Source organism: Orbicella faveolata, unplaced genomic scaffold (assembly GCF_042242905.1).
Source record: "Orbicella faveolata isolate gen_17 unplaced genomic scaffold, um_ofav_v1 contig_12, whole genome shotgun sequence".
NCBI classification, from domain to species: Eukaryota; Metazoa; Cnidaria; class Anthozoa; order Scleractinia; family Merulinidae; genus Orbicella; species Orbicella faveolata.
The window spans coordinates 19109204-19131934 of record NW_028301539.1 but is presented as its reverse complement, the minus strand read 5'-3'; the positions used below and the strand labels follow the sequence as shown (position 1 = coordinate 19131934).

The following is a 22731-nucleotide window of genomic DNA, read 5'->3' as shown; positions in this document are numbered from 1 at the left end:
CTATTATACATTAATTGGAAGAAAACAAATATTAAACAACATTCATTTGCAGTACTTTGGATATACAATTTTAAAACCAAGCAATGCTCTGGTTATTGTTTTCATTTGCATCAAACAGAAGAACAGTACTGACTGGAAGAAAGTTACACTAATATTGTCCAATGCATTTAGCCCCCTTTGAGAGAGATTTCATTAAAGCTCTTTTATTTCACAATTTGATTACAAATTCCAAAAAAGCCCATTCATATTATGCCACAAGGCCGATCTAATGAATAAAATTGAACCCCACAATAGGGCTATGATATTTGCCGAGTTTGATAATGATTTTAGTTCGCCTAAGGACCAACGCCGAATGAAAAGTAGATAGACTCTTCCATTTCACAAGTAAGTTTCACATCACAAGTGGTATTTAAGTATTGGCAACGAAGGGGTGGAATAAAGGAAAACAACAAACATCAAGATAGCATATAGAAAAGCCAAAATTGATCGCGTATCATTGTGGGTGAGCAATGTCCTTGAATTCCTCTCTTTTACCGGACAAATGGTGTTCCATGATTATAACTTCTTCAAACAGCAGTAAAAAAACCTCAGTTTACTATCAGGTAACTCTTACAGGCTGTGTTGTCACCTCACTTCTGGCACCGATGGCAGTTGCAGGAAATGCATTCATATTAGCAGCAATTTGGAAAAACCCGTCTCTGCGGACTGCATCTTATGTTCATCTTGCTGGTTTGGCCTTCACTGACTTTTTCACTGGGTTATTTAGTCAACTATTTTATGTTGTGTACAAGTTGGCGGAATTAGCAGGAGAGAGAAAAGTTATCTGCATTGGTGATGTTATCGCCCAAATCACTGGAAACTATTTTTCCTCTCTACCAGTCATCGCCGTGACAATAATAGTTGTAGAAAGATGGCTGTATATGAGTGGAAGATCTCTTCTTACAGCACTGCGCCAAAAGCCAAATATTCGGGCCCGAATTCGCTCGAATACGGATCGGCGCACGCCGCGTATACCGCAATGTTCTGACGTATTCGATTGCGGCTGACTCGAAACACACCTGGAATATTCTATCGGATTCCGGCTTGTTTTTCCGCATTCAAATTTAATACTCGTGAATGACTCGAAGTGTTCGATAAATAAGACGCGCCACGTTTTGGTAGATTAATGTTGCATTAGATGTTCTTCGAAGACATAGTGATCATTTATGACTCGAACATTTTCGAATACACTCAGTTGTTCGAGAGTTTGCGACTGGAACACGAGATGTACGACGCCACTTCTGACGTGAACGTCTTCGAATACTAATGGATACGTCAAGTGTGCTCTAATTTTCGAGAATCGCACGCTATGAATACGAAAGTTATGTCACATTTTTCACAGCCATGTCTTGCGTCGTCTAGAACGGGTTTTATGCAGGTAATATACACTACCGCGTAGTTCAGCTAGACAACACGCTAGTGTTACGAAGGGTGCGACTGGAACACGAGACTCATGCGAAGTATGAAACGTGTTCATGTTCTAATTCTGACGCATACGTGAGGTTTTAAGGTATTCTAAATGGAAAACTTCAAGTGTTCTGCCGGGTGTTCGACTGGGACACGAGACTCATGCGAAGTATGAAACGTGTTCATGTTTGAATACTGACGCATATGTGAGGTTATAAGGGTATTCCAAACGACACACTTCAAGTGTTCTGTAGTGTTCGACTGGAACACGAGACTCGTGTTAAGTATGAAACGTGTTCATGATCGAATACTGACGCATAGGTGAGGTTTTAAGGTATTCTAAACTACACACATCAGGTGTTCTGTAATATTCGACTGGAAGACGAGACTTATGCGAAGTATGAAACCTGTTCATGATCGAATACTGACGCCAACGTGAAGTACTGAGAACCCATATCAAAGCTTGCATATCCCCAAAACTGTGTTCAAACTGCCGAGTGTAACACACATTTTAATTTCTTTATCGATTCCTTGGATTCCTAACAAAACCCACCCAAAAGAAAAAAAAAAACTACTAGGAGAATATGAATGTTATCCCAACAAAAAGTAAACAATTGCCATGATGACATCTTCATTTCATTTCAAACAAGAGGCTCCAAGTAGCCTATACTCATGCGCAGGAGGTTACAACTAGTATAAAATAGATACGCAATGCGTACATAGTGAGACAAGCAATTTGAAAACGTTTGCCATCTGACAACTAGAAATAATACGGGAGAAACGCTAATTTGAAAAAAAGTGCATCATAGATCTAAGATATAAATAATTAAGATGCAGGAGAGAAGATAAGTGCTGTAACGCAATATGCCATCTTTATTACAAGGATATCGTCAGGTGAATAACAAAGCAAGCCGAGTCGAAAAATTATAGATTAACTACTTAATAACCGAGAGTGAGGTCGTTACGGGAAAATCTCAAATTGAGGCCTTGCCGTATAATACAGGAGGCCGAGGTTTGAGATTTTCCCGTAATGACCGAACGGTCGAGGTTATTAAAATGTTTATTATATGGCTCATGAATAAAGGAAAAAAATCATTCGAGCGGAAGTCTTCAATTTACATCCGGCGATGCGCGCGTTTACCGATCCATTCAGCGTCTCAAACCCAGGGCAGAACCACACAGTCAGTGAACTTCGCCACTGTAGTACGTATTCCGTTAAGAGCAGCTTCGCCTAAATATCAACTAGACTTGGAAATAGCAAAAAAATCGAATTTCTTCAAACTCGCCCAGAATGAAGCCCTATGGGCACTAGTTACAAAAATATTGTTTTAAGTTCGATAAATCAAAAATTATTTTTTTACGCAATTTTTTCGTTTTGATGCCCGAAATCGGCCAAAATCGATTGAAAATGAGCGGCATATTCAGAGGCTCGTAAAGTCAAAAGTAAAATTCTTCAATACAAACTGATTACCCGTCGTATTTGTACTTTCTTTCTTGTATATTTAGAGCTAAATAGTTTGCGATTTGATTAGAACTAAAATATTTGACGAATTTTCTTAATTAACGACCCAAGATAGCTTAACAAGAGGTCTACATTTAGCCTATTTTCAAATGCTAAAAAGGCGTTCTGGTACACGGCTTTTCCCAAAACGACTTGTTTGATCTGAAAGAGCATTGTTTCCTCTTCAAATTAGCGAAATAAAATTTTTGGGCAAATATAACTGCGAGCGCTGAGATAGCAAACTAAATGCAGCACTTCTTCCTGAAAACGTGACCTTTGACCCAAGCGTAACTAGACCGATTATTGAAACAAAAGCAAACGCTTCGTTATTTTGAAACATTTTCTAGTGATATCTCTCCGGAACCATTATTACAAGAAACTACTTCCAGATATGAAATCTTACAGGGTCAAAGAAGTAGCTAAAAGGCGCATTTTGACAGATTAACTTTGTTTGCCGAGAATTGAAGTCAATGACCATTAACGAATTCGAGTGAAATTTGCGAACTTGAAGTATGTTAGCCGATACTTACCTGAATATTTATGTTTACAGCAGAATTGTCTTCTTGGATTAGCCTTCAAAAGAAGCTGGATCCAGCTTTGGAAACCTCTAAAAGAAGAATTGTTTAATGTTCCGTGACCTGTCCGCTGCTATAAATTCCATGCACATGCCGACCGTATGTTTGTCGTGAAACCAACTGAACTCCACTGACAGTTTCAATAGGCAACCCCAAAATAAACAATCCCCAAAAATGTAAAGTGAAATTGGCTGTCTTCGTGAACATTTAGAAGCTAGAGCCAAGTTCCATTACCTTTAAAAAGTACTTGATTTTACTTTGTTCACTCAGTAGTTACCGTCACTTTCGAATACTGCGTATCGGTCACGCCAAAACACCACAGACCATGCAGACTGAGTAAGTTTCCCATACAAAGTCTTTCACGCATTTGTCTATCGAATCAAAAGACACATACTGCCCTTGTGCGGCCTGTGGATAAATGACAAACTTTCAGATATGTTGAACACTATTTTGTAACTAGAGCCCCCCAGAATATGAATCAAAATTAAAGCCCCAAACAGGTGTCTGCAGTCTGCACGGTCTGCAGTGTTTTGGCGTGACCGATTCGCGGTATTCGAACGTGACAGTAAGAAATACTGAGTGGGGAACAAAGTCGACGCAAACAAATAAAATCAAGCACTTTTTAAAGGTAATGGAACTTGACTCTAGCTTCTAAATGTTCACGAAGACAGCCAATTTCACTTTACATTTTGTGGGATTGTTTATTTTGGGGTTGCCTATTGAAACTGTCAGTGGAGTTCAGTTGGTTTCACGACAAACATACAGTCGGCATGTGCATAGAATTTATAGCAGTGGACAGGTCACGGAACATTAAACAATTCTTCTTTTAGAGGCTTCCAAAGCTGGATCCAGCTTCTTTTGAAGGCTAATCCAAGAAGACGGTTCGCTGTAAATATAAATATTAAGGTAAGTATCGGCTAACGTACTTCAAGTTCGCAAATTTCACTCGAATTCGTTAACGGTCATTGATTCTCGGCAAACAAAGTTAATCTGTCAAAATGCGCCTTTTAGCTACTTCTTTGACCCTGTAAGATTTCATATCTGGAAGTAGTTTCTTGCAATAATGGTTCCGGAGAGATATCACCAGAAAATGTTTCAAAATGACGAAGCGTTTGCTTTTGTTTCAGTAATCGGTTTCGTTACGCTTGGGTCAAAGGTCACGTTTTTCTGGAGGAAGTGCTGCATTTAGTTCGCTATCTCAGCGCTCGCAGTTATATTTACCCGAAAATTTTATTTCACTAAGGGACCGTTCATTTTTTATAAGGTAGGGGGGGCTGGTGGGATTTGGGGGGGGGGGCCATGCGAAAAAAAATGGCTTTCGAAGGGGGGCCATCCCAAAAAAATAAGGGAAAAAGGGGGGGTCACGTGAAATATTTTAGTAAAACTTTAAAATGGCATAATGTTTGAATATCAAAAAAATTGCTACAGAATAAACATAGAAGGCAGGATACAAATTTATTACAAACTTTCCTACTGCTTTAAAAAAACGTTTGGCGACAAAAAGCATTTGTAGCTACTGAAAAGAAGTATTTAACACTGTTATTTTCGAATGCAACTTTCACTGGCACTCATCTTCATCTTCGCTGTCGTCGAGTTCTTCGTCGCCGCTTGTGCTGCTATGGGAGTCTCTTTCACCAATGCTACAAGAAGCAGCAATGCTTTCCGTCAGAGTGTACTCTTCAGGGTACATGAAGGTGTAAACATAATCTCTGACTTCCTGCTCAAGATTGGTGGTGATTCTGCTTCTTGCAGCATTGGTAAAATAATTCCCTTCCAAGAGCTGTGCGATGTATGGCCCATCTCTTCTAAATAACGACGTGGCAACATCCTCAACTTTAATACACTCTTCCGGGACGGCCGTTCTTGGAGGGTACACAAGGCATTGTGGAAGATTATTTCCTAGCGGGTTTCCAAAACAGATTCCATAAACTCGTTGGACGTTGTTTTCAGTCCGCTTCCTCTTTCTTTCATTTGACTTTCTGCGGTTTTCTTTTTTCGTTCTCCTTTTGTTGATTTGCTGTTTGAGTATGCCCTTGAATATGCTGTTATAATTGCTCTTCTTATTTTCTAGTGCTTCCATGTCCTGGGTGACCTTCGTCAACTTAGCTTCTATACATTTGATCTGTTTTACATTAAAACTGTGGGCAAATTCTTCGCCCTGTTTTAAAGCAAGCCCATTGGACTGAAAGAGTGTGGAATCGTGTTCCTTTACATCTTTCAATATGGCATTCAACTTTTCCACCATTGCTCTGTGCTCTTTGATGGAGAAGTTCAGTTTTCTTCCATCACTGGGCTTCAACCAGTACCCTGGCATGGAAAACTCACTCGCCCTTTCTGAACAGCCATCCGCACTTAGAAAGATTGCTTCTTTTGCTTGTAAGATGTCAAACTGCCTGGATCGTTCAGCTGTAAACCTTTTCTTAAATGACTCGTCGCTTTCGCCATTATTGCGCATTTTGGAATGAGCCTCTTTCATGATGCTCATGTAGTAATGCGCTCTTTTCCCGATTGGATTAACAATATAGCCAAGGCTTGTTTTCCGGAGACCCTGAGGTATGGTTGTATCATCAGCAGAGGAGGAGCTAGTGACCTACCAGAAAAGGAAAGACGATTTTTTTATTTATTATATTGAACTGATATTATCGAATGATCATGGTTCGTGTAACCATTTAATGTTGTATTCGTGTAGTGAAATGTAGACCTAAGTCAAACGATATATTAAAAGACACATACTATTTTAAAAATGTTCAAACAGTTTTAGGTGCTATCTTTACAATAGGAAAATACAGACGTTTCTCATTATAAAAGTGAAGCATACATGCGTTTTTAATGTCCAGATAAAAATTGGAACACTGACAAGAAATTAACACTTACCGGCTCATCTTCTTGTACTTCAACAGCTTTCTGTTTTACCTGCACAGGGCAACATTCATACATGCCTATCACTAGAGTAGAGGTAAAAACCTTCCAAATAAAGACATCTGTAAATTAAATGTAAGAATGTGTTTCACACAACACATCAACAGATTTCCAGTTTTTTCACAACACTTCGTACTTGGTTCAGTATCACAATGCAGGAGCAAGGAAAGACTCTGTTCCAGGCCACTGTTACTTCCGTAAGATTGAGAAGTTTATGAATGAGCACTATGAGGAAGGGGAGAACAACAGGGAGTTTCTAAAGTTGTCCTGTCAAGAAAAGGTAGGAGAAAGTTGTTCTTTTTGTTGTAAATGGACTGGACCACCCATAGAAAGATACCCTAAACCAGTTCCTGACCATTCCTGCCTACCGGAATACCCCTACCTCTCCTACCAGAAGACCCCAAAAGAAGGGCGTGATCCAGATGACTGGCAGCCGAGGGTCCAAGCGAAGAAAGAGCATGGAAGTGGCAGACTGGTTTTATCTGACCCAGAGAGCGTTGCTCTATTTGCAGATAAGTTTATTGTCAAATCAAAGTTTGTGGTGGATTATCTTCAGCATCTTGAAGTGCTGGAATTTAAAACGAAAAAGAGAACAGAAGAAAAGGCGAAGTTAAGTAGGGACGCAAAAGATAAATCATATGAGGATTATCCTTGGACTGAGTTGTGCGAAGATCTAACCAAGCTTAAAAAGCTACGTGTTCCAGAACTAAACAAGTACTTGAACCACCACGGGCTGAAGCAGCATTTGAAAAGCAGCAAGAGTGAGAAAGTAAAGGCAATTGTAAGACATTCATGTTTGCAGCAGAAGAGTCCTCTCAGAGCTGGCCAGCCAACACTGAGAAATGCAAGGACATTGACCCAAAATGACAACAGGACAAGTGCTGACAGCAGTGAAACGGATGAAAGTGACAATGATGAGTATGACAGTGATGCCATTGACTCTGGGGGAGAAGATGACTCAAGTGATGTCATTCTTGCATTCATCAATTCGGATGAGAAAGATGCCAATGAGAGGCCAAATGCCACACGCTCAGGGCGAGCCATAACTAGGAGATCCGAAATTGACTTCTCTTTCTTTTGATTTGTTTTTTAAACAACAGCTCTCTGTAGTAGAGGGATTGTCAATATTGTCTTCATAGTGAGCACAATAACGTGAAGTAGGGGGATAATAGAGAAATATTATAAAAGTTGAAATCTAAATATTGTTTGTTCAATTTTTTTTTGTGGGGGGGGGGTCATCCCAAAAAATGACCGCTATAAGGGGGGGCCATACGAAAAAATTGGTAAGCTGAGGGGGGGTCATGCGATTTTTAAATGGTGCTTCCCAAATCCCACCAGCCCCCCCTCCCTCATAAAAAATGAACGGTCCCTAATTTGAAGAGGAAACAATGCTCTTTCAGACCAAACAAGACGTTTTGGGAAAAGCCGTGTACCAGAACGCCTTTTTAGCATTTGAAAATAGGCTAAATGTAGACCCCTTGTTAAGCTATCTTGGGTCAAATATTTTAGTTCTAATCAAATCGCAATCTATTTAGCTCTAAATATACAAGAAAGAAAGTACAAATACGACACGCAATCAGTTTGTAATGAGGAATTTTACTTTTGACTTTACGAGCCTCTGAATATGCCGCTCATTTTCAATCGATTTTGGCCGATTTCGGGCATCAAAACGAAAAAATTGCGTAAAAAAATAATTTTTGATTTATCGAACTTAAAACAATATTTTTGCAACTAGTGCCCATAGGGCTTCATTCTGGGCGAGTTTGAAGAAATTCGATTTTTTTGCTATTTCCAAGTCTAGATGATATTTAGGCGAAGCTGCTCTTAAAAACACTCATTTCTTTACGGGAAAAGTGACTGTCACAGTCTCAAAAAGGTATTTTAGTATCGTGGTACCACAAGTTGATGGGTGAGTTTTTCCGACTTTTGTGGCGGAACGTCAACGCATATAGAAAAGACAGAAAGCGTTTCAATCTTGTCCAAACCAACGGTCTTTCGGTGAAAGAAAATACTAGTGCTTCAGAATGCACTGCTCAAAATAAGCTTAACTCGATCTTCGCATTCGCTTTCGACAACATATCTTCGCCTTCTTCATTCTGGGCAGTTTATGAATGAACTTTTCAAGCCTTGTGAACGTCTGCAGTTATCAGAAACACTGCTACTGACAGAAACCGCCCGATTGTTTACATCTGATGATCCTGGAAGCTGATTTACACTTGCTTGTGTTAAAGCGAGGGAATCTATTTGATGAGAACTGTGACGGAGTTCAATACTTCGGTAATTGTTGTGACTAAGATGATAACTTATAAGTTTCTTCGTGGTGTGCTCAGGATGCATGACAGATCTGCCGATGGTGTTTTACACTAAGCGATTTTAGCTTTACTTAAGACTCGGCAAACTTTAGTTGTTTTTCACTAGTGCTCGCCAAGGCTGGTAAGTCATCTGTATAAATTTTATTAAGGAAATATCTCTAAACTTTTAGCTACTTACCTTCTCTTAATGATTTTAATCGGGTTTCATCGCTTCAATATGCTTGAATTTTCAGAGTCGGGTTCTTCCCAATTTGCATAATCCGTAATCGGCCCGTGGGCATTACGGCTGCATAATGACCGCTCAGATCTCGCTCTTAGCCAAGCAGAGCGCGCGTTTTATCGGCCACAAGCCAAAACCATATAATAAAGAGAATTAACAAACAATCAGAATTGCGAATTGTATGAAATATCTTTTTTCATAGCAATTCTGAACCAAATCTCTCTGGGGCATTTTTTGTTCAAGTGTTAGACTTGTTTATGTTGGTTGTTAGGAATATATTCCAGTACTGTGCCATTGTAACAAATATCAACTTTGTGTTGTTTTTATTATATTTGTAATTTGATTTTAAAGTATACTTGAAACTTGATAAAATAACAGTAATCCTCAGTAGGCACCTGGTGTTTTTTGTATGTTATATCATGCTATGCCATTTTCCCGAGAATTAAAATATTATTATATTACACATATTGCTAAAAATGTGATAGGTTTCAATAATTGATACAAAATACAAGGTGTACTAGACTAACCAAGAGGCAGAAAAAGAAAAAGAAAAAAAAAAAATAAATAAACACACGTGTTTTATTACCTGACATTGTTCGTCACATTCTTCTTGACTCGAGCCCGATAGGAAATTGAGCAATTTCAGTTTTTAATGGACACAAACTTTGTACCAGCATAACTTTAAGTACATTACAGCGCTTTTTGCATTTTCTAAAAGCTAAAGATATAAACAGTTGTCTGAAATAACACCAAAAACACTTTCTCATGGGAACTCGAGAAAGAAAATTTCAAAGTTCAGAGAAATTGTCAGGTAAAACACAGGTAAAATTTCATCATCAGTTTCATTTCACCAGTACTTTCAAGTGTTTCATATATTACTTCACAATTTATTTTCTACATTTGGTGTTGTTAGAAATGATTTCTTTTGAGAAGGTATTTAAAAGAGTCGCGCAGAAGTTTCCAATACAATGTAAATAATCTCGGTAAAACGTTTTTGTCCACTTGTTACTCGTACTTTTGGTGGATTCCTTCTTAACACCTAAGCTAGTATATAACTATAACTGAACTGAACGACTTTAATCTGCATTTGATAATGGCGACAAGATAACACCGAAACTTCAAGTTATAGCATTTATTTTTCTTTTGAAATTATTTCTTTGTAACCGAATATCTTTTGGAATTTGAGGGACAAAAGAAACTTGAAATTTTTGTCCTGAAATCCTCGGAGACATGCTAGAATATTGATATATCGAACGTGGCCTATTACCTGCCCGGTTTGTTGAACACGTCCATTTACACGACCAGGAAGCATTTTTTCACCAAAATATTGAGTATACAGAGCACGTTCTTAGTAAATGATTCTTCGTAATATGTCCTTGAATCTCCAAAACCCTAACAAATTTGAGATTTGTCATATTGTCAGATGGCGATTGACATAAACAGTGGCTTACCTCTCCAGAAACACTTTCTTACTCTTTATGCATGCTCACATGCCAGTTCAGAATCTTAACAACGAACTAAAGTACTGATAGGTACCTTCACACCGTATCAAATTGGGGAAAAAGCACAACGTTTGCGAAAAAAACGGAACCTTCTTCAAGAATCCAATATGGCGGACGAAGCTCCAAAGAGCGTGGTAAATGTGACCGTGAACGGGAAAACGTACCTTAACGCTTATCCGTTAGACAGGCAAAAGCGTTAAGCATCCGTTAGTCATCCGTTAGAAAGTTTTCTTACAACGTTAGAGGCGTTAGCCCAACCGTTAGACGTTAGCATCAGGCCGTTAGAACGGAGAGTGCAACCGTTAGCAAGAGACATGTATCCGTTACCCGTTAGCGTCAGACCGTTAGACGGGACAGCATAACCGTTAGCAAAAACTCTGTATCCGTTAGCACGGCTAGAGAAGCCGTTAGGATCCGTTAGAATAAACTAGCATACGTTAAACGGGTAACGATTCCGTTAGAATGGCATGGCACGCGTTGAAGTAGCATGTGGTACGTAGCCTAACACAGTGTGAAAGGAGAGCAGCTCTTGGCTTCCATTTAGTTCAAAACAATCATGAGAGATAGCTATCTTTCGACGAGAAGTTTGGCGATTATTACAACTCAAATGAAGTTCAATAAAGCCTTCATACTATAATTATTATACACGATCCAAAACAAAACACGTTTGCCGCTTTCGAAAACAGAAATGACATGTAAAATCATAACAGCGATCGTCATTATATGAACTGTTTTATTTATTCGGCAAAGTCCGGTTGTTTCGAGAGCTTGTAATTTGTTACTGTAAGTCGTGAACAAACGAAAGTTAAAAATACCTTACAAATGCCATAAATGAACGAACCAAACACGGAGAAAACTCAACCAAAATGGCCATGCGATGAATAAAGATGTTCTGCGAAGTAAACACTGATCACGTGTCAAGAACTTGTGCTCGTTTGTCAATGTCACAAAGTGCGGGCTCAAACATTTGCATAAAGTTGTTTACATCTTCCAATATGTAAGAAACGGCCATATTCCGGCGGAAAGTTTGATAAATATTTTGATAGAGTGTTGTCTGACTCTGAATCAGAAGAAACCAATTTAACTACATGTATGTGACAAAAACAACTTTATCTGATGAAACCAGCACCAACAAAACTCCCGTCGCTTCGAGACTAGCTTCGTGGCTTCAGAAGGTACCGCTTTTCGCATGCTCTGTCAAGAATGCGTAATCTTTCGCGAATCCACAGCTGGAGAAAACAGTTACTTTTAAAAAACTCTAGACAAAGTCATGGTGTAAAAATAAGTACAAGCGACAAATCCATTTGAGTAAAACAATAAAAAATGTTCACCCTGCTCGACTGGCGAGTTAAATTGTTTACACGCAGGTTTAGCGACGTTTCGCGTTCCACACGATAATAAAGGACTCGAATTCTGAGTTTGTCTGTCTCGATGAGGAAGTGATAGTTTATATCACTGAGTTTTGCTTTCAATGCTCACCGTGGAAATAATTTTTTAAATGTTTGTCCCATCGACGACTGATGAAATAGGCACTTTGTGATTCGTTTTTTTTAGAAATCGTGAGCGTAAGACATAATGGATTGGCACGGTTATGCATGTGTTTATAACATTGGACTGAAAGCTATGCTGTTCGTTCGTTTAAAGTCCTTAGATGTAAACCGTTAGACAACCGTTAAACGTCCTTAGATGTAGGCCGTTAGACAACCGTTAAACGGCTCCAGTCATCCGTTAGAACAAACCGTGCAACCGTTAGAACGTGTTCTTCATCCGTTAGGCATACTTAGTTAACCGTTAGAACGTTAGGAGAGAGCGTTAGAACGCTTTGATCATCCGTTAGGCACAATTAGATAACCGTTAGAACGTTAGGACAAAACGTTAGAATGTTGTGAAGGCCGTTAACTATCCGTTAGCTATCCGTCCGTTAGCGGCCGTTTAACGGATAAGCGTTAAGGTACGTTTTCCCGTTCACGGTCACAAATGTATGAATGCATAAATTTGCGTGCACAAATGTGACACCAAAACGGAGAAACGGAGCCCAATCCTTAACTCATGCGCCATACTATATGTATGTATGTATACTGCGCATGAGCAATAATACTTTATTTATAAATAAAAAAACTTTATGTTACTTGTTCGTGTATACTTATTTTCATTGAACTATGGAAGAATTTACGTTAACAAGACCCTGTGTTACGAAAAAGTATAAGGAGCCATCTGAGAAGCAAAACCTGAAGAAACAATCTAACATTTTGTATGCAAACTTTATCTCTAGATGCTGCTTTGTTATGAAAAAGCATAACCATCTGAGCAACAAAGTCTTAAAAAACACTGTAACATTTTTTTGCAAACTTTATAACTAGATGCTGCTGTGTTATGGAAAAGCATAATGAAGCGTTTGAGAAGCAAAGTCTAAAAAACATTTCTATAGCATTTTGCATGCAACTTTATAACTGGATGCTGCTATGTTATGAAAAAGCAAAAGGAACCATCTGAGAAGCAAAGTCTTAAAAAAAAAAACACCATAACATTTTGTATGCAAACTTTATAACTAGATGCTGCTGTGTTATGAAAAAGCATAATGAAGCATTTGAGAGGCAAAGTCTAAAAAAAACGCTATAACATTTGGCATACAAACTTTAGAACTAAATGCTGCTATGTGGCAACCTTAAGGTAGACTCTCACTAGCATTTTCAACATGAACTACATGTATTGATAAAATGTATTAATAAATCAATTATTTTCTTCAGTTTTTTTTTTTAAATTCTCTTCGAACTATTTGTATTTAAACTATGCTGAATGAAAAACAGAGTGAAACAATTGTTCATCAAATTGTAGAGCATCGTACCGGTAATCGCGGAAGTCACGGGTTCGAATTTCGTTGAAGCCCTAATTTTTTCAGGCTTCTTCTTTCCAATTGCTTAAATTGGAAAATTTACTGCGATGATCATTCTTCACTTTCATCTACAACGGCAGTTCAAATATGAATTATTTCAAATATTCTTCACATAAACAAAACAAACAGAGCTTTGTAATGTTGTAATTTACGAACATGCCACATTAAATAAACGCAGGAGTGATTCCCGAAATGATATTTCAGCAATGTGGGTGTCGTAGAATCTATTAGGTTTTTTACTTAAATATAGCGAACTAATTTTAACAAGAACCATTCCCAGAATTATAGATCCACAGATTGAAAATCCAGCCTGCATTCGCTATCTTTTCATTGATTTTAATCCGGAAAAGATAACGAACAGAACATATCGTTGTATATCGTCTCGAGCAGTGTGGGAATCCATATTTTCTATCCGCTCAGCGCGCTTGCAGAGACTTTTAATTAAATGCTCTTTTATAATGCAATTTGACGATAATATTAGCATTATGCCATAAGTTACGTGTTATGATTGACATTGAACATTCCCGAAGTGTTTCGTAATATTTCTAATGTTGTATGATCTTTCTCGTCGGCCTGGTTAAATGTCTGTCTCTAAACAGTGCAATTGACATACCTGCCTGACACTAACTGCACATAAAATTGGTAAATTTCAGAATTTCTAAAACACCTAAATATTAGATATCATGTGGTGCAAAAAAATAACAATACTGTGCTCACGACTGGAATGGCCAGCAAACACAACAAATTAGGGAATCACTGAGCACTTAGTCATCAGGAAAACACCTTAGAAGGAGCCAAGTAATTGCAATTAGTACAATTTACGATGTTCTGCATTGCTGGTGTTATCACACAAATTGCTGGATACCATTTTTCTTCCCTAACAGTCACCGTCATCTCAATAATAGATGTACAAAGATGGCTGCATATGAGTCGAAGGTCTCTTCTTTCAGTGCGTCGATTCGTTGTTCTCTATATATATCACGTCTGCAGTTTGCTAATTGCGTTTGTCGCTTGTTACATGTACAGCTTTTATTATGCATTATCATTTACTGTCATTTTAGTTCTTGGCGCAGCATTTTGTTTTGGTGTAACTTTCTTCGCTTATTACAAAGTTTATCGAATCATACGTCACCATAAGAATCAAGTGGAAACAAATGAAAAGTAGAAGTTAGAATTCGACTAAAATAATCGCATCACTCACTCTCGATTTCAGTTCTACTAAACAATTAGATTCTGAGCTTGAGATTTCTATCGCGTGATAATTAACGAGGGCGCGGTCCGAGTCAACTATTACGCATAGAAATCGACGGCGAATAATCTAATTGTTTCAGTGTAAATCTACTAGTCGTTCAAAACTGTATCTAAAGCCTCTTCACAGACACTTCGAAAACGCCAAGAAGCGGCCGTGCTTTTGTTAATAAGGGCTCACTGCTACGCTACTCACTATCTATCACAGAATAAATAGTGAGTGGCGTAGCCAATCAGAGAACAGCATTCGTAGATAGTAGATTTATACTAAAACGTCATAGCTGATTAGCAGCCATTATCATTCATGAAAAATTACGAGCCCATAATTGTTAAATAGAAACTGAGTTAAAATGAAAGTCACATAGAGTAATAAGTGGAAACCAGATTTTTTATTTGCTCAAATACGAATTTTAATTTTTAAAACGATTTCACTTCCAAATTTTAATGATCCATTTAAGTGAATGATTTAAATTGTAATGAATGTTAATCGTTATAAATCACTTTAATTTCAAGGCCTCGCAGGAGTTTTGAGCAGCAAGGGATCATGAGCATTTATTTCAAGGTTTTAATTGGTTGTTATTTTTATTTACAATTGCTGTATTGACGACACACAACTAAACAAATTGATTTCGTTATTTCTTGATCCTAACTGCTTTTCTTGTCTCAAGCAGAGTCGGATCCTAAAATCTTTCCTTGAGTGCTTACAACGGATGCTGATTTTTTATTGTTTCATTATGGTTTTACTTTTTTAAAAAATTTAGTCAATTTTAGATAGTTTTGGTCGTTTTTACTTAATTTTTTAGCGAACTTTCAAATCTGTAAAGCACTGTTGAACCACCGGGAAACAGCGCTATATAAGTGTCTTATTATTCAGTATTACTAAACGCTAAAATTGCCATCATAAGCAAACCAAAAAGAGCATCATAACGTTTCATTTTCCTAACATGCCCCATTAGATTTTAAGCAAGATTCCTGAAAAGTGTTTGTTTTCAGCAAAGTGGTTTCTCAGAACCTATTATGTCTTAAACTTAGTGTAGTGAACTAATTTTAACAAGAAACATTGCCAATATTATAGATCGACAGCTTTAAAACGTAGCCATGATCTCGTTATCGTTTTACTGCATTTTAACCGAAAAAATAAACCAAAACTTGGTTGTACATTTTCTCAAGTAGAGTCTGAATCGATATTTTTTATCCGCTTAGACCACTCGCAGGGCCGTTTAATCGAATACTCTTTGTAATTTTGTAATCCAGTTTGACACCTTTGCGAAAATTATAACATAATTCATGATTAAAATTCTTCTCCCAAAGTGTTTTGTAATATTTCTTATGTGTCTATAGTTTTTTTCTTCAGCCTTGTTAAATATCTGGTTCTTAACAATTCAATTGGCATGCTGAGCCCTGCCTTGCACTAAAGACACAAAGTAGTGATAAATAGAATTTTTAAAACATTAAATATATAACATTTTTTAAAATTGCCCATTACATATCATGTGATTTTAAAATATAAAAATAAAGTGCTTACGGAATGGTCAGGGAAAAGACCAAATTAGAAAACCAGGAAACATTGTTTGAGGAACCATAATTCCTTGAATAAACTGCTAACAGTGCAATTTTCGTTGTCAGCAATTGAATTGTACTCAGAATCTATTATATATCAATTAAAAATAAAAACAAGCATTAAACAACATCCATTTACGGTACTCTAGATACACAATTTTTAAAACCAAGCAATGCTCTGGTTATCGTTTTCATTTGCATCAAACAGAAGAATAGAACTGACTGGGAGAGAGTTAAACTAATATTGTCCTATGCATTTAGCCCCCTTTGAGAGAGATTTAATTAGACCTCTTTTATTCTACAATTTGATTACAAGTTCAAAAAAGCTCATTCATATTGTGCCACAAGGCCGATCTAATGAATAAAATTGGATCCCACAAGCGTATTATGATATTTGTCAAGTTTGTATGATTTTGAAAAAATAAATAGTTTAGTTGGCACAAGGACCAACGCCGTGTGAAAAGTATATCATAAGAGGTCTTTAAGGATTGCAGACGAAGGGATGGGATTAAGGAAATCAAAAAAACATTAAGATAGCATATATATGTTAAAGCCAGAATTCAACGCGAATCATTTGTCGTGAAGCTGTTCGAAATTTAAGATTGAGCAATGTCCTTCAATTCCTCTCTTTTACCAGATAGCTGGTATTCCTCTCTAATTACTTCAAACAGCAGTAAAAGAACTTCTGTTTACTATCAGGCAACACTTACAACCAGCGTTGTCATCTCACTTCTAGCACCGATAGCAGTCGCAGGAAATGCGTTCATATTGGCAACAATTTGGAAGACCCCGCGTCTAAGGACTCCATCTTATGTTCTTCTTGCTGGTTTGGCCTTCACTGATTTCTTCACAGAGCTGCTAAGTCAACCATTTATGTTGTGTACAGAATGCAGAAATTATCAGGAAACCGATTAAGATGTCCTGCATTGCTGGTGTTATCGCACAAATCGCTAGATACTATTTTCCTCCCTAACAGACATCGTTATGGCAGTAACAGCGGTAGAAAGATGGCTGCATATGAGTCGAAGATCTCTTCTCATAGTGCGTCGAGTCGTTATTCTTTATATCACGTTTGCAGTTTTGCTAATTGTGTTCGTCGTTTGTTACTTGTACATCTTGTATAATACCGACGAGACTTCAAGTCCATTTACTGTTATTTTAGTTCTTTCGGCAGCATTTTATTTTAGTATGACTGTATTGGCTTATTACAAAGTTTATCGAATCATACGTCACCATCAGAATCAAGTGCAAACAAATGAAAACGCCATTGACATCGAAAAATACAGAAAGTCTGTGTGCACAATTCTGTATATCCTTTTAGTATTTTTACTGAGTTACGTTCCCTCTGTGTGTTATATTGCTGTAGCGAGTGTTGTGGATCTTTGAAATGAATCATCGAATGCCGCAGTCGATGTTAGTAATGTCATATTATTTTCTTCGTCGTTTTTCAATCCGTTGCTCTACTATTGTAGGATAAAGGAAATAAGGTACAGTACAAAGGCTCTCGTTAGGAAATTGTGCTGCAAAAAACACACAGTCACGGGAATGAAGCATCTAATCAAGAAATAAAAAATAAACACGCCTGCTTCTATCTATAGTTATAGAGACATGAGCGGAAAAAATGCAAATGTTGCAATCTGATTGGCTGAGCTTTCGTATACTATCCGCTTTGTATTTGTTGCGAAACAAATAATTAGAATTAAGTTAGAATTCTACTAAAACACTTGAATCACTCGCATTTGATTTCTAGCAACTGATAGTTTACTGTCAAATATCATTCATAGAAATTTCAATACCAAAATTGTTACACAGAAATTGCAGTCAGAAATCATAGAAACATAATGTAACAAGTGGAAAGCAGATTTTTCATTAGTCCTATTAGGAATTTTAATCCAAAAAAGATTTCAGTTCCAAATTGCAATGATTCATTAAGGTGATTGATTTGATCTGTAATGAAACTTAATCATTATACTGAATTAGTCAGTTTTATTTGAAAGCCTCGCTGGGGTTCGGGAAAGGGATCAAGGAAACGTGAGCAGTACGTTATTTCCGGGGCTTAATTACCTTTTTTTCAAATTTAAGTTTGTGCATTGATCAAACATTATCACCTGAACAAATTGATTTTTTTTTTTTTCAGATCCTAAATGCTAGAACTTCTGTCATAATGAAAAACAAAGAAAGCTCTGTAATGTTCTATAGTCCTAACGTTTCACATTCAATTCAAGGCTGGAGTGACTTTTGAAAAGTGTTTTCAACAAAGTGGGCTTCTCTGAACCCTGATTATGTTTTATAGCAAACTAATTTAAAACAAGAACCACTCCCAGAAGCATAGAGCAACAGATTGAAAACCCAGCCATGCCCTCCTCATCGTTTCACCGATTTTTAACAAAAAATATATATATATATATTGTTGAACATCCTGAACAGATTGAGAATCCATATCTTATATCCGTTTAGCCCGCCTGCAAAGACTTTTAATTGAATCATCTTTTGTCATCATGCCATTAGATATAAGTAACGATTGAAACTGACCTTTCCCGAAGTTATTTGTAATATTTTTGATGTTGTATGATCGTTTTCTCTGGCCTGGTTAAACATCTAGTTCTTAACAGTTCAATTGGCATACTGAGCCCTGCCTGACACTACCTACACAATCATTTCACCAACAGGTCACAAAAATATACGTATTAACGGGCTAGCCAGATTAAAGAGGTTCTTTTGAAAAAGAAAATGACTGAAAGCTTGTTTTAGGCCCAGGATAACTGGAGTGGCTGTAATAACGAGGTTGCTGTATCAACGGGGTGGCCGTTCGGAGAGGTCCACGTTTCTTAAAAAAATAATTATTTATAAACGGAACAAATAAGGAAATCCACAATTAACATCAGGAAAACACTGTTAGAGGAGCCAAAACTCTGACTAAATTGCAGTTAGTACAAGTTTATTTTTAGCAATTAGATTTTTCAGGACCTATTGTACATTGCATGTCAAAAACAAAAACATTTAACAAGGAACGTTTACAGTATTCTAGATTCGATTTTTTAAAACCAAGCAATGCTCTTGTTATTACATTTAGCACGCTTTGTAAAAGATTTAATTAAATCCTCTTTCATAGTCCAATTTTATGACACATGCCAAAAAAACCATTCGTATTATGTCTCAAAGCCGATCAAATAAATGAAATTGAAACCCTTAGAGAGTTTTGTGATATTTGGGAGGTTTATATGATTTTGAGCAATGTAAACATTTCGTTGACTGAAGAACCAACGCAAAATGAGAAATATGCAGACTCGGATTTTAAGGATTGGCGACCAAAGGGTGGGATCAGGAAATCAACAGACACCACGCTAGCACGTATATCGAAAAGGCAGAATTCATCGCGCATCCTTTGCCGTGAAGCTCTTCAGCCAGCAACGGCCTTCAATTCCTGTCGTTTAGCGGACAGCTGATGCTTCTTTTTAACTTTCGAAAACAACAGGATACGTACCTGAAGATAGCACAGTATATGAAAAACGCCAGAATTCATTGAATGAAGGAGAGTAGGAAAACATATCCTCCTATGCATAAGGCCGCTTTGAAAAAGATTTAATTAAATCCTCTTTTATTATTTAATTTGGTGATGAAGAGCAATAAAACCTAACTGTCAAAACAGGAGTGAGGATTGGCCACGAAAGGGTGGGAAATCAGGAGATCAGCAAAGATCACGAAAGCCATAATTTATCGCACAACCTTTGCCGTAAATTTCCTCACGATTTTAGAGCCAGCAATGGCCTTCAATTCCTCTCTTTTCATGGACTACTGGTGCTCCTTTATTACTTCTTCAAACAGTAGTAAAAGAACCTCAGTTTACTATCAGGTAACTCTTACAACCTGTGTTGTCATTTCTCTTCTAGCACCGCTGGCAGTTACGGGAAATGCTTTCATTTTTGCGGCAATTTGGAAGAATCCGTCTCTCAGGACTCCATCTTATGTTCTCCTCGCTGGTTTGGCTTTGACAGACTTTTTCACTGGGCTGCTTAGTCAGCCACTTTATGTTTTGTACAGAATGGGAAAATTACCAAGAAACAGTAAGATGTTTTGCCTTGGTGGTGTTATCACACAAAGCTTTGGATACTATTTTTCCTCTTTAACAGTCGTCGTCATGGCAATGATAGCTGTAGAACGATGGCTGCATATGAGTCGAAGATCTCTTCTTTCAGTGCGTGGAGTCGTTATTCTTTATATCACGTCTGCAGTTTTGCTAATTGTATTTTTCGCTTGTTACATGTACATCTTGTACTATACCAGCGAGATTTCAAGTCCATTTTTGGTTATTTTCGTTTTTGGGGCAGCATTTTATTTCAGTATAACTGTATTGGCTTACTACAAAGTTTATCGAATCATACGTCACCATCAGAGTCAAGTGCAAACTAATGAAAACGCTATTGACATCGAAAAATACAAAAAGTCTGTATTTACAGTTCTGTATATCCTTGTAGTATTTTTACTGAGTTGCGTTCCCTCTGTGTGTTGTATTGCTGTAGTGAGTGTTGTGGATCTTGGAAGTGAATTATCGCTTGCTGCAGTCGATGCTTGTACTGTCATAACGTTTTCTTCGTCGTCGGTCAATCCTTTGCTTTACTGTTGGAGGATAAAGGAAATGAGGCATAGTGTAAAGGCCATCGTTAGGAAGTTGTGCTGTAAAAAATACGAAGAGGAGGGATAATAATTCCCAACATTGTAGGAATATATTATAGAAAGAAGCAATAGCTGAGGAATGGTGAGTCACACGGTCACGAGAATGAACCAGCTGATATAAGCAATAGAAAACGTTTTCCATGTTTCCATCGAGTTAGAGAGACACATGGAGAAAATTCCCTGGTATACTACTGCAAACGCTGCAATCTGATTGGCTTAGCTATGGCATACTATGAGCTTTGCATGTGAAGCCGGCTGGAGGCCGTCTGCAAAATTGTTACTTTTCCTCGTTTCTCCGATTTGTCGTAGAAATCATTCAGCGATACTTCCGGAAAATTTAATTTCCCTTGTGCTCTCCTTTAAACTGCTTGTTGTGCAGAAAGAAATAACAAAGTTGTGATTGGTAAAGCTAAACATCATGGACGATTTTGGAGCTGATTCATCCTCAGCGACTATGAATTAAAATGCTTACGCAGCTTTTCTGTTTCCTTGTTCGTTTGTGAATGATGCCCTGCTTTACTATTTACTTGTTTGCAGTTTCCTAGGACAGCGAAGAATTATTCGTGATTTGCTATGTGTTTATTCGTTTAAAATCCCAAAATTATCACCGGTAAATGTCTTTAGTACGAGCCTGAAGAGGGTTGATTTTAGGGATAAGTATAGCCCCGAATATCACAACGATATTTTAAGCTATTTGTTAGGAAAGATACTCAATATATGTGCACTGATGTAATTAAAACTTCAAGAACATATATAATCAGTATTTGTAAGATGATATTTTAGAAGAGGTCTTATACGTAACAAGTTAGTGAAATTTATCTTAGAAGAAAGCATTGCGGAAGAGGCAGTAGGAAGCCTAAGCAACGACGACGATGACGACGACGTCGAGGACGACGCTTAGTTAAAAATTCGCGATTGTTTAGATCTGTTCGGTACGCCAATATCTCTAAAACTGTGCGCAGGCTTAATATGCAATGCAAGCGTTCAATTCCAAATGGAAAAACGCAAAATTAGCCGTCGTCGTCCACGTTCAGTAGACGACGCAGAACTTGGTCATTTCACGTTGTTATTTTGCAGAGGACGGCATTAAACCTTTTGTTTGGCGACGTTCTCGTTGCCTTCGTCGTCGTGGTTTGCTTAAGCTCCCTAGTAACTCAGGGAGAAGAAAGAGAAAACAGACATTTAAGTAAGCGAATATTTAAAGAAACTTTCTCGGTTGAACTTTCTGTATTGTTGGATGAATATATCGACAAGGAGTACTTTCGCTCGTTGGGCTAGTTTTTACCAAAACAGCAGTTTAAACAATGGCAGTACTTGTGCAAAAGTTTCCTTGGTAGATCATGCAGCCCAAGTGCATAATCCAAGATTCTACTTCTTCACTGACGGGTTTCTTGCCTTGCAGGTTTTGTGTTAAAAGCATTGTCTTGACGTAGGGTAGATAAAGTTATTAAAGTGATATCTTATCGAAACTCGCGAGAAACTCATTCAGTTCGAAAATATACCACCTTGAATTCCTTGAAGACGTGTACCCTCACTGATCCAGGTAAACTGAACTCCTTGCAAAAGAAATTTACTGGAGAATTCCTGTTTACATGGTGTGATGTAACCATGGCTATTATGACATTACGTTGTCTTAATGAAAAATAGGTACCCAAAGAGTACATGTGTGGGATACCTCATTTGCATTAACGGACACGAGCCGATGACAATAGTGTGGGATACCATAGGTATCCTACACAATAACTTCTTTGTCTTACTAGTGATGTACACGTAACATTTCAGTTGGCACACTGACCCACTCCAAATAGAAAACCCAAATGAAACGTAAGTTTCAGAGGCATTTTCGCTGCTTACTTCAAATTAATGTTTTTTACGGAAACA

General features: G+C 37.6%; 2 protein-coding genes and 1 pseudogene across 2 annotated transcripts; all 3 read left to right on the top strand.

The window, feature by feature from the left end:
* The first annotated feature begins 509 nt into the window (after window positions 1–509).
* LOC149116988 (uncharacterized) lies at window positions 510–14533 on the top strand. Its single transcript, XM_089280621.1, has 2 exons — window positions 510–813; window positions 14187–14533. The coding sequence occupies exons 1-2, from the start codon at window positions 510–512 to the stop codon at window positions 14531–14533; spliced, it is 651 nt and encodes a 216-aa protein (XP_089136747.1).
* Window positions 14534–16691: 2158 nt separating this feature from the next.
* On the top strand, window positions 16692–17745 carry LOC149116987 (uncharacterized; annotated as a pseudogene).
* Window positions 17746–19898: 2153 nt separating this feature from the next.
* Window positions 19899–20895, top strand: LOC149116986 (uncharacterized). The gene has a single exon (XM_089279123.1). It carries the CDS (start codon window positions 19940–19942, stop codon window positions 20876–20878), a length of 939 nt encoding a protein of 312 aa, XP_089135249.1. The 5' UTR covers window positions 19899–19939; the 3' UTR covers window positions 20879–20895.
* The last annotated feature ends 1836 nt before the right edge of the window (window positions 20896–22731 follow it).

Excerpts from the sequence above, each read along its gene's own strand:
- LOC149116986 (XM_089279123.1), top strand. The coding sequence starts at position 19,940 with ATGGCCTTCAATTCCTCTCTTTTCATGGACTACTGGTGCTCCTTTATT.
- LOC149116988 (XM_089280621.1), top strand. The coding sequence starts at position 510 with ATGTCCTTGAATTCCTCTCTTTTACCGGACAAATGGTGTTCCATGATT. Across the intron at positions 814-14,186 it reads GGCGGAATTAGCAGGAGAGA|TTACGATGTTCTGCATTGCT; the intron begins GAAAAGTTATCT and ends AATTAGTACAAT.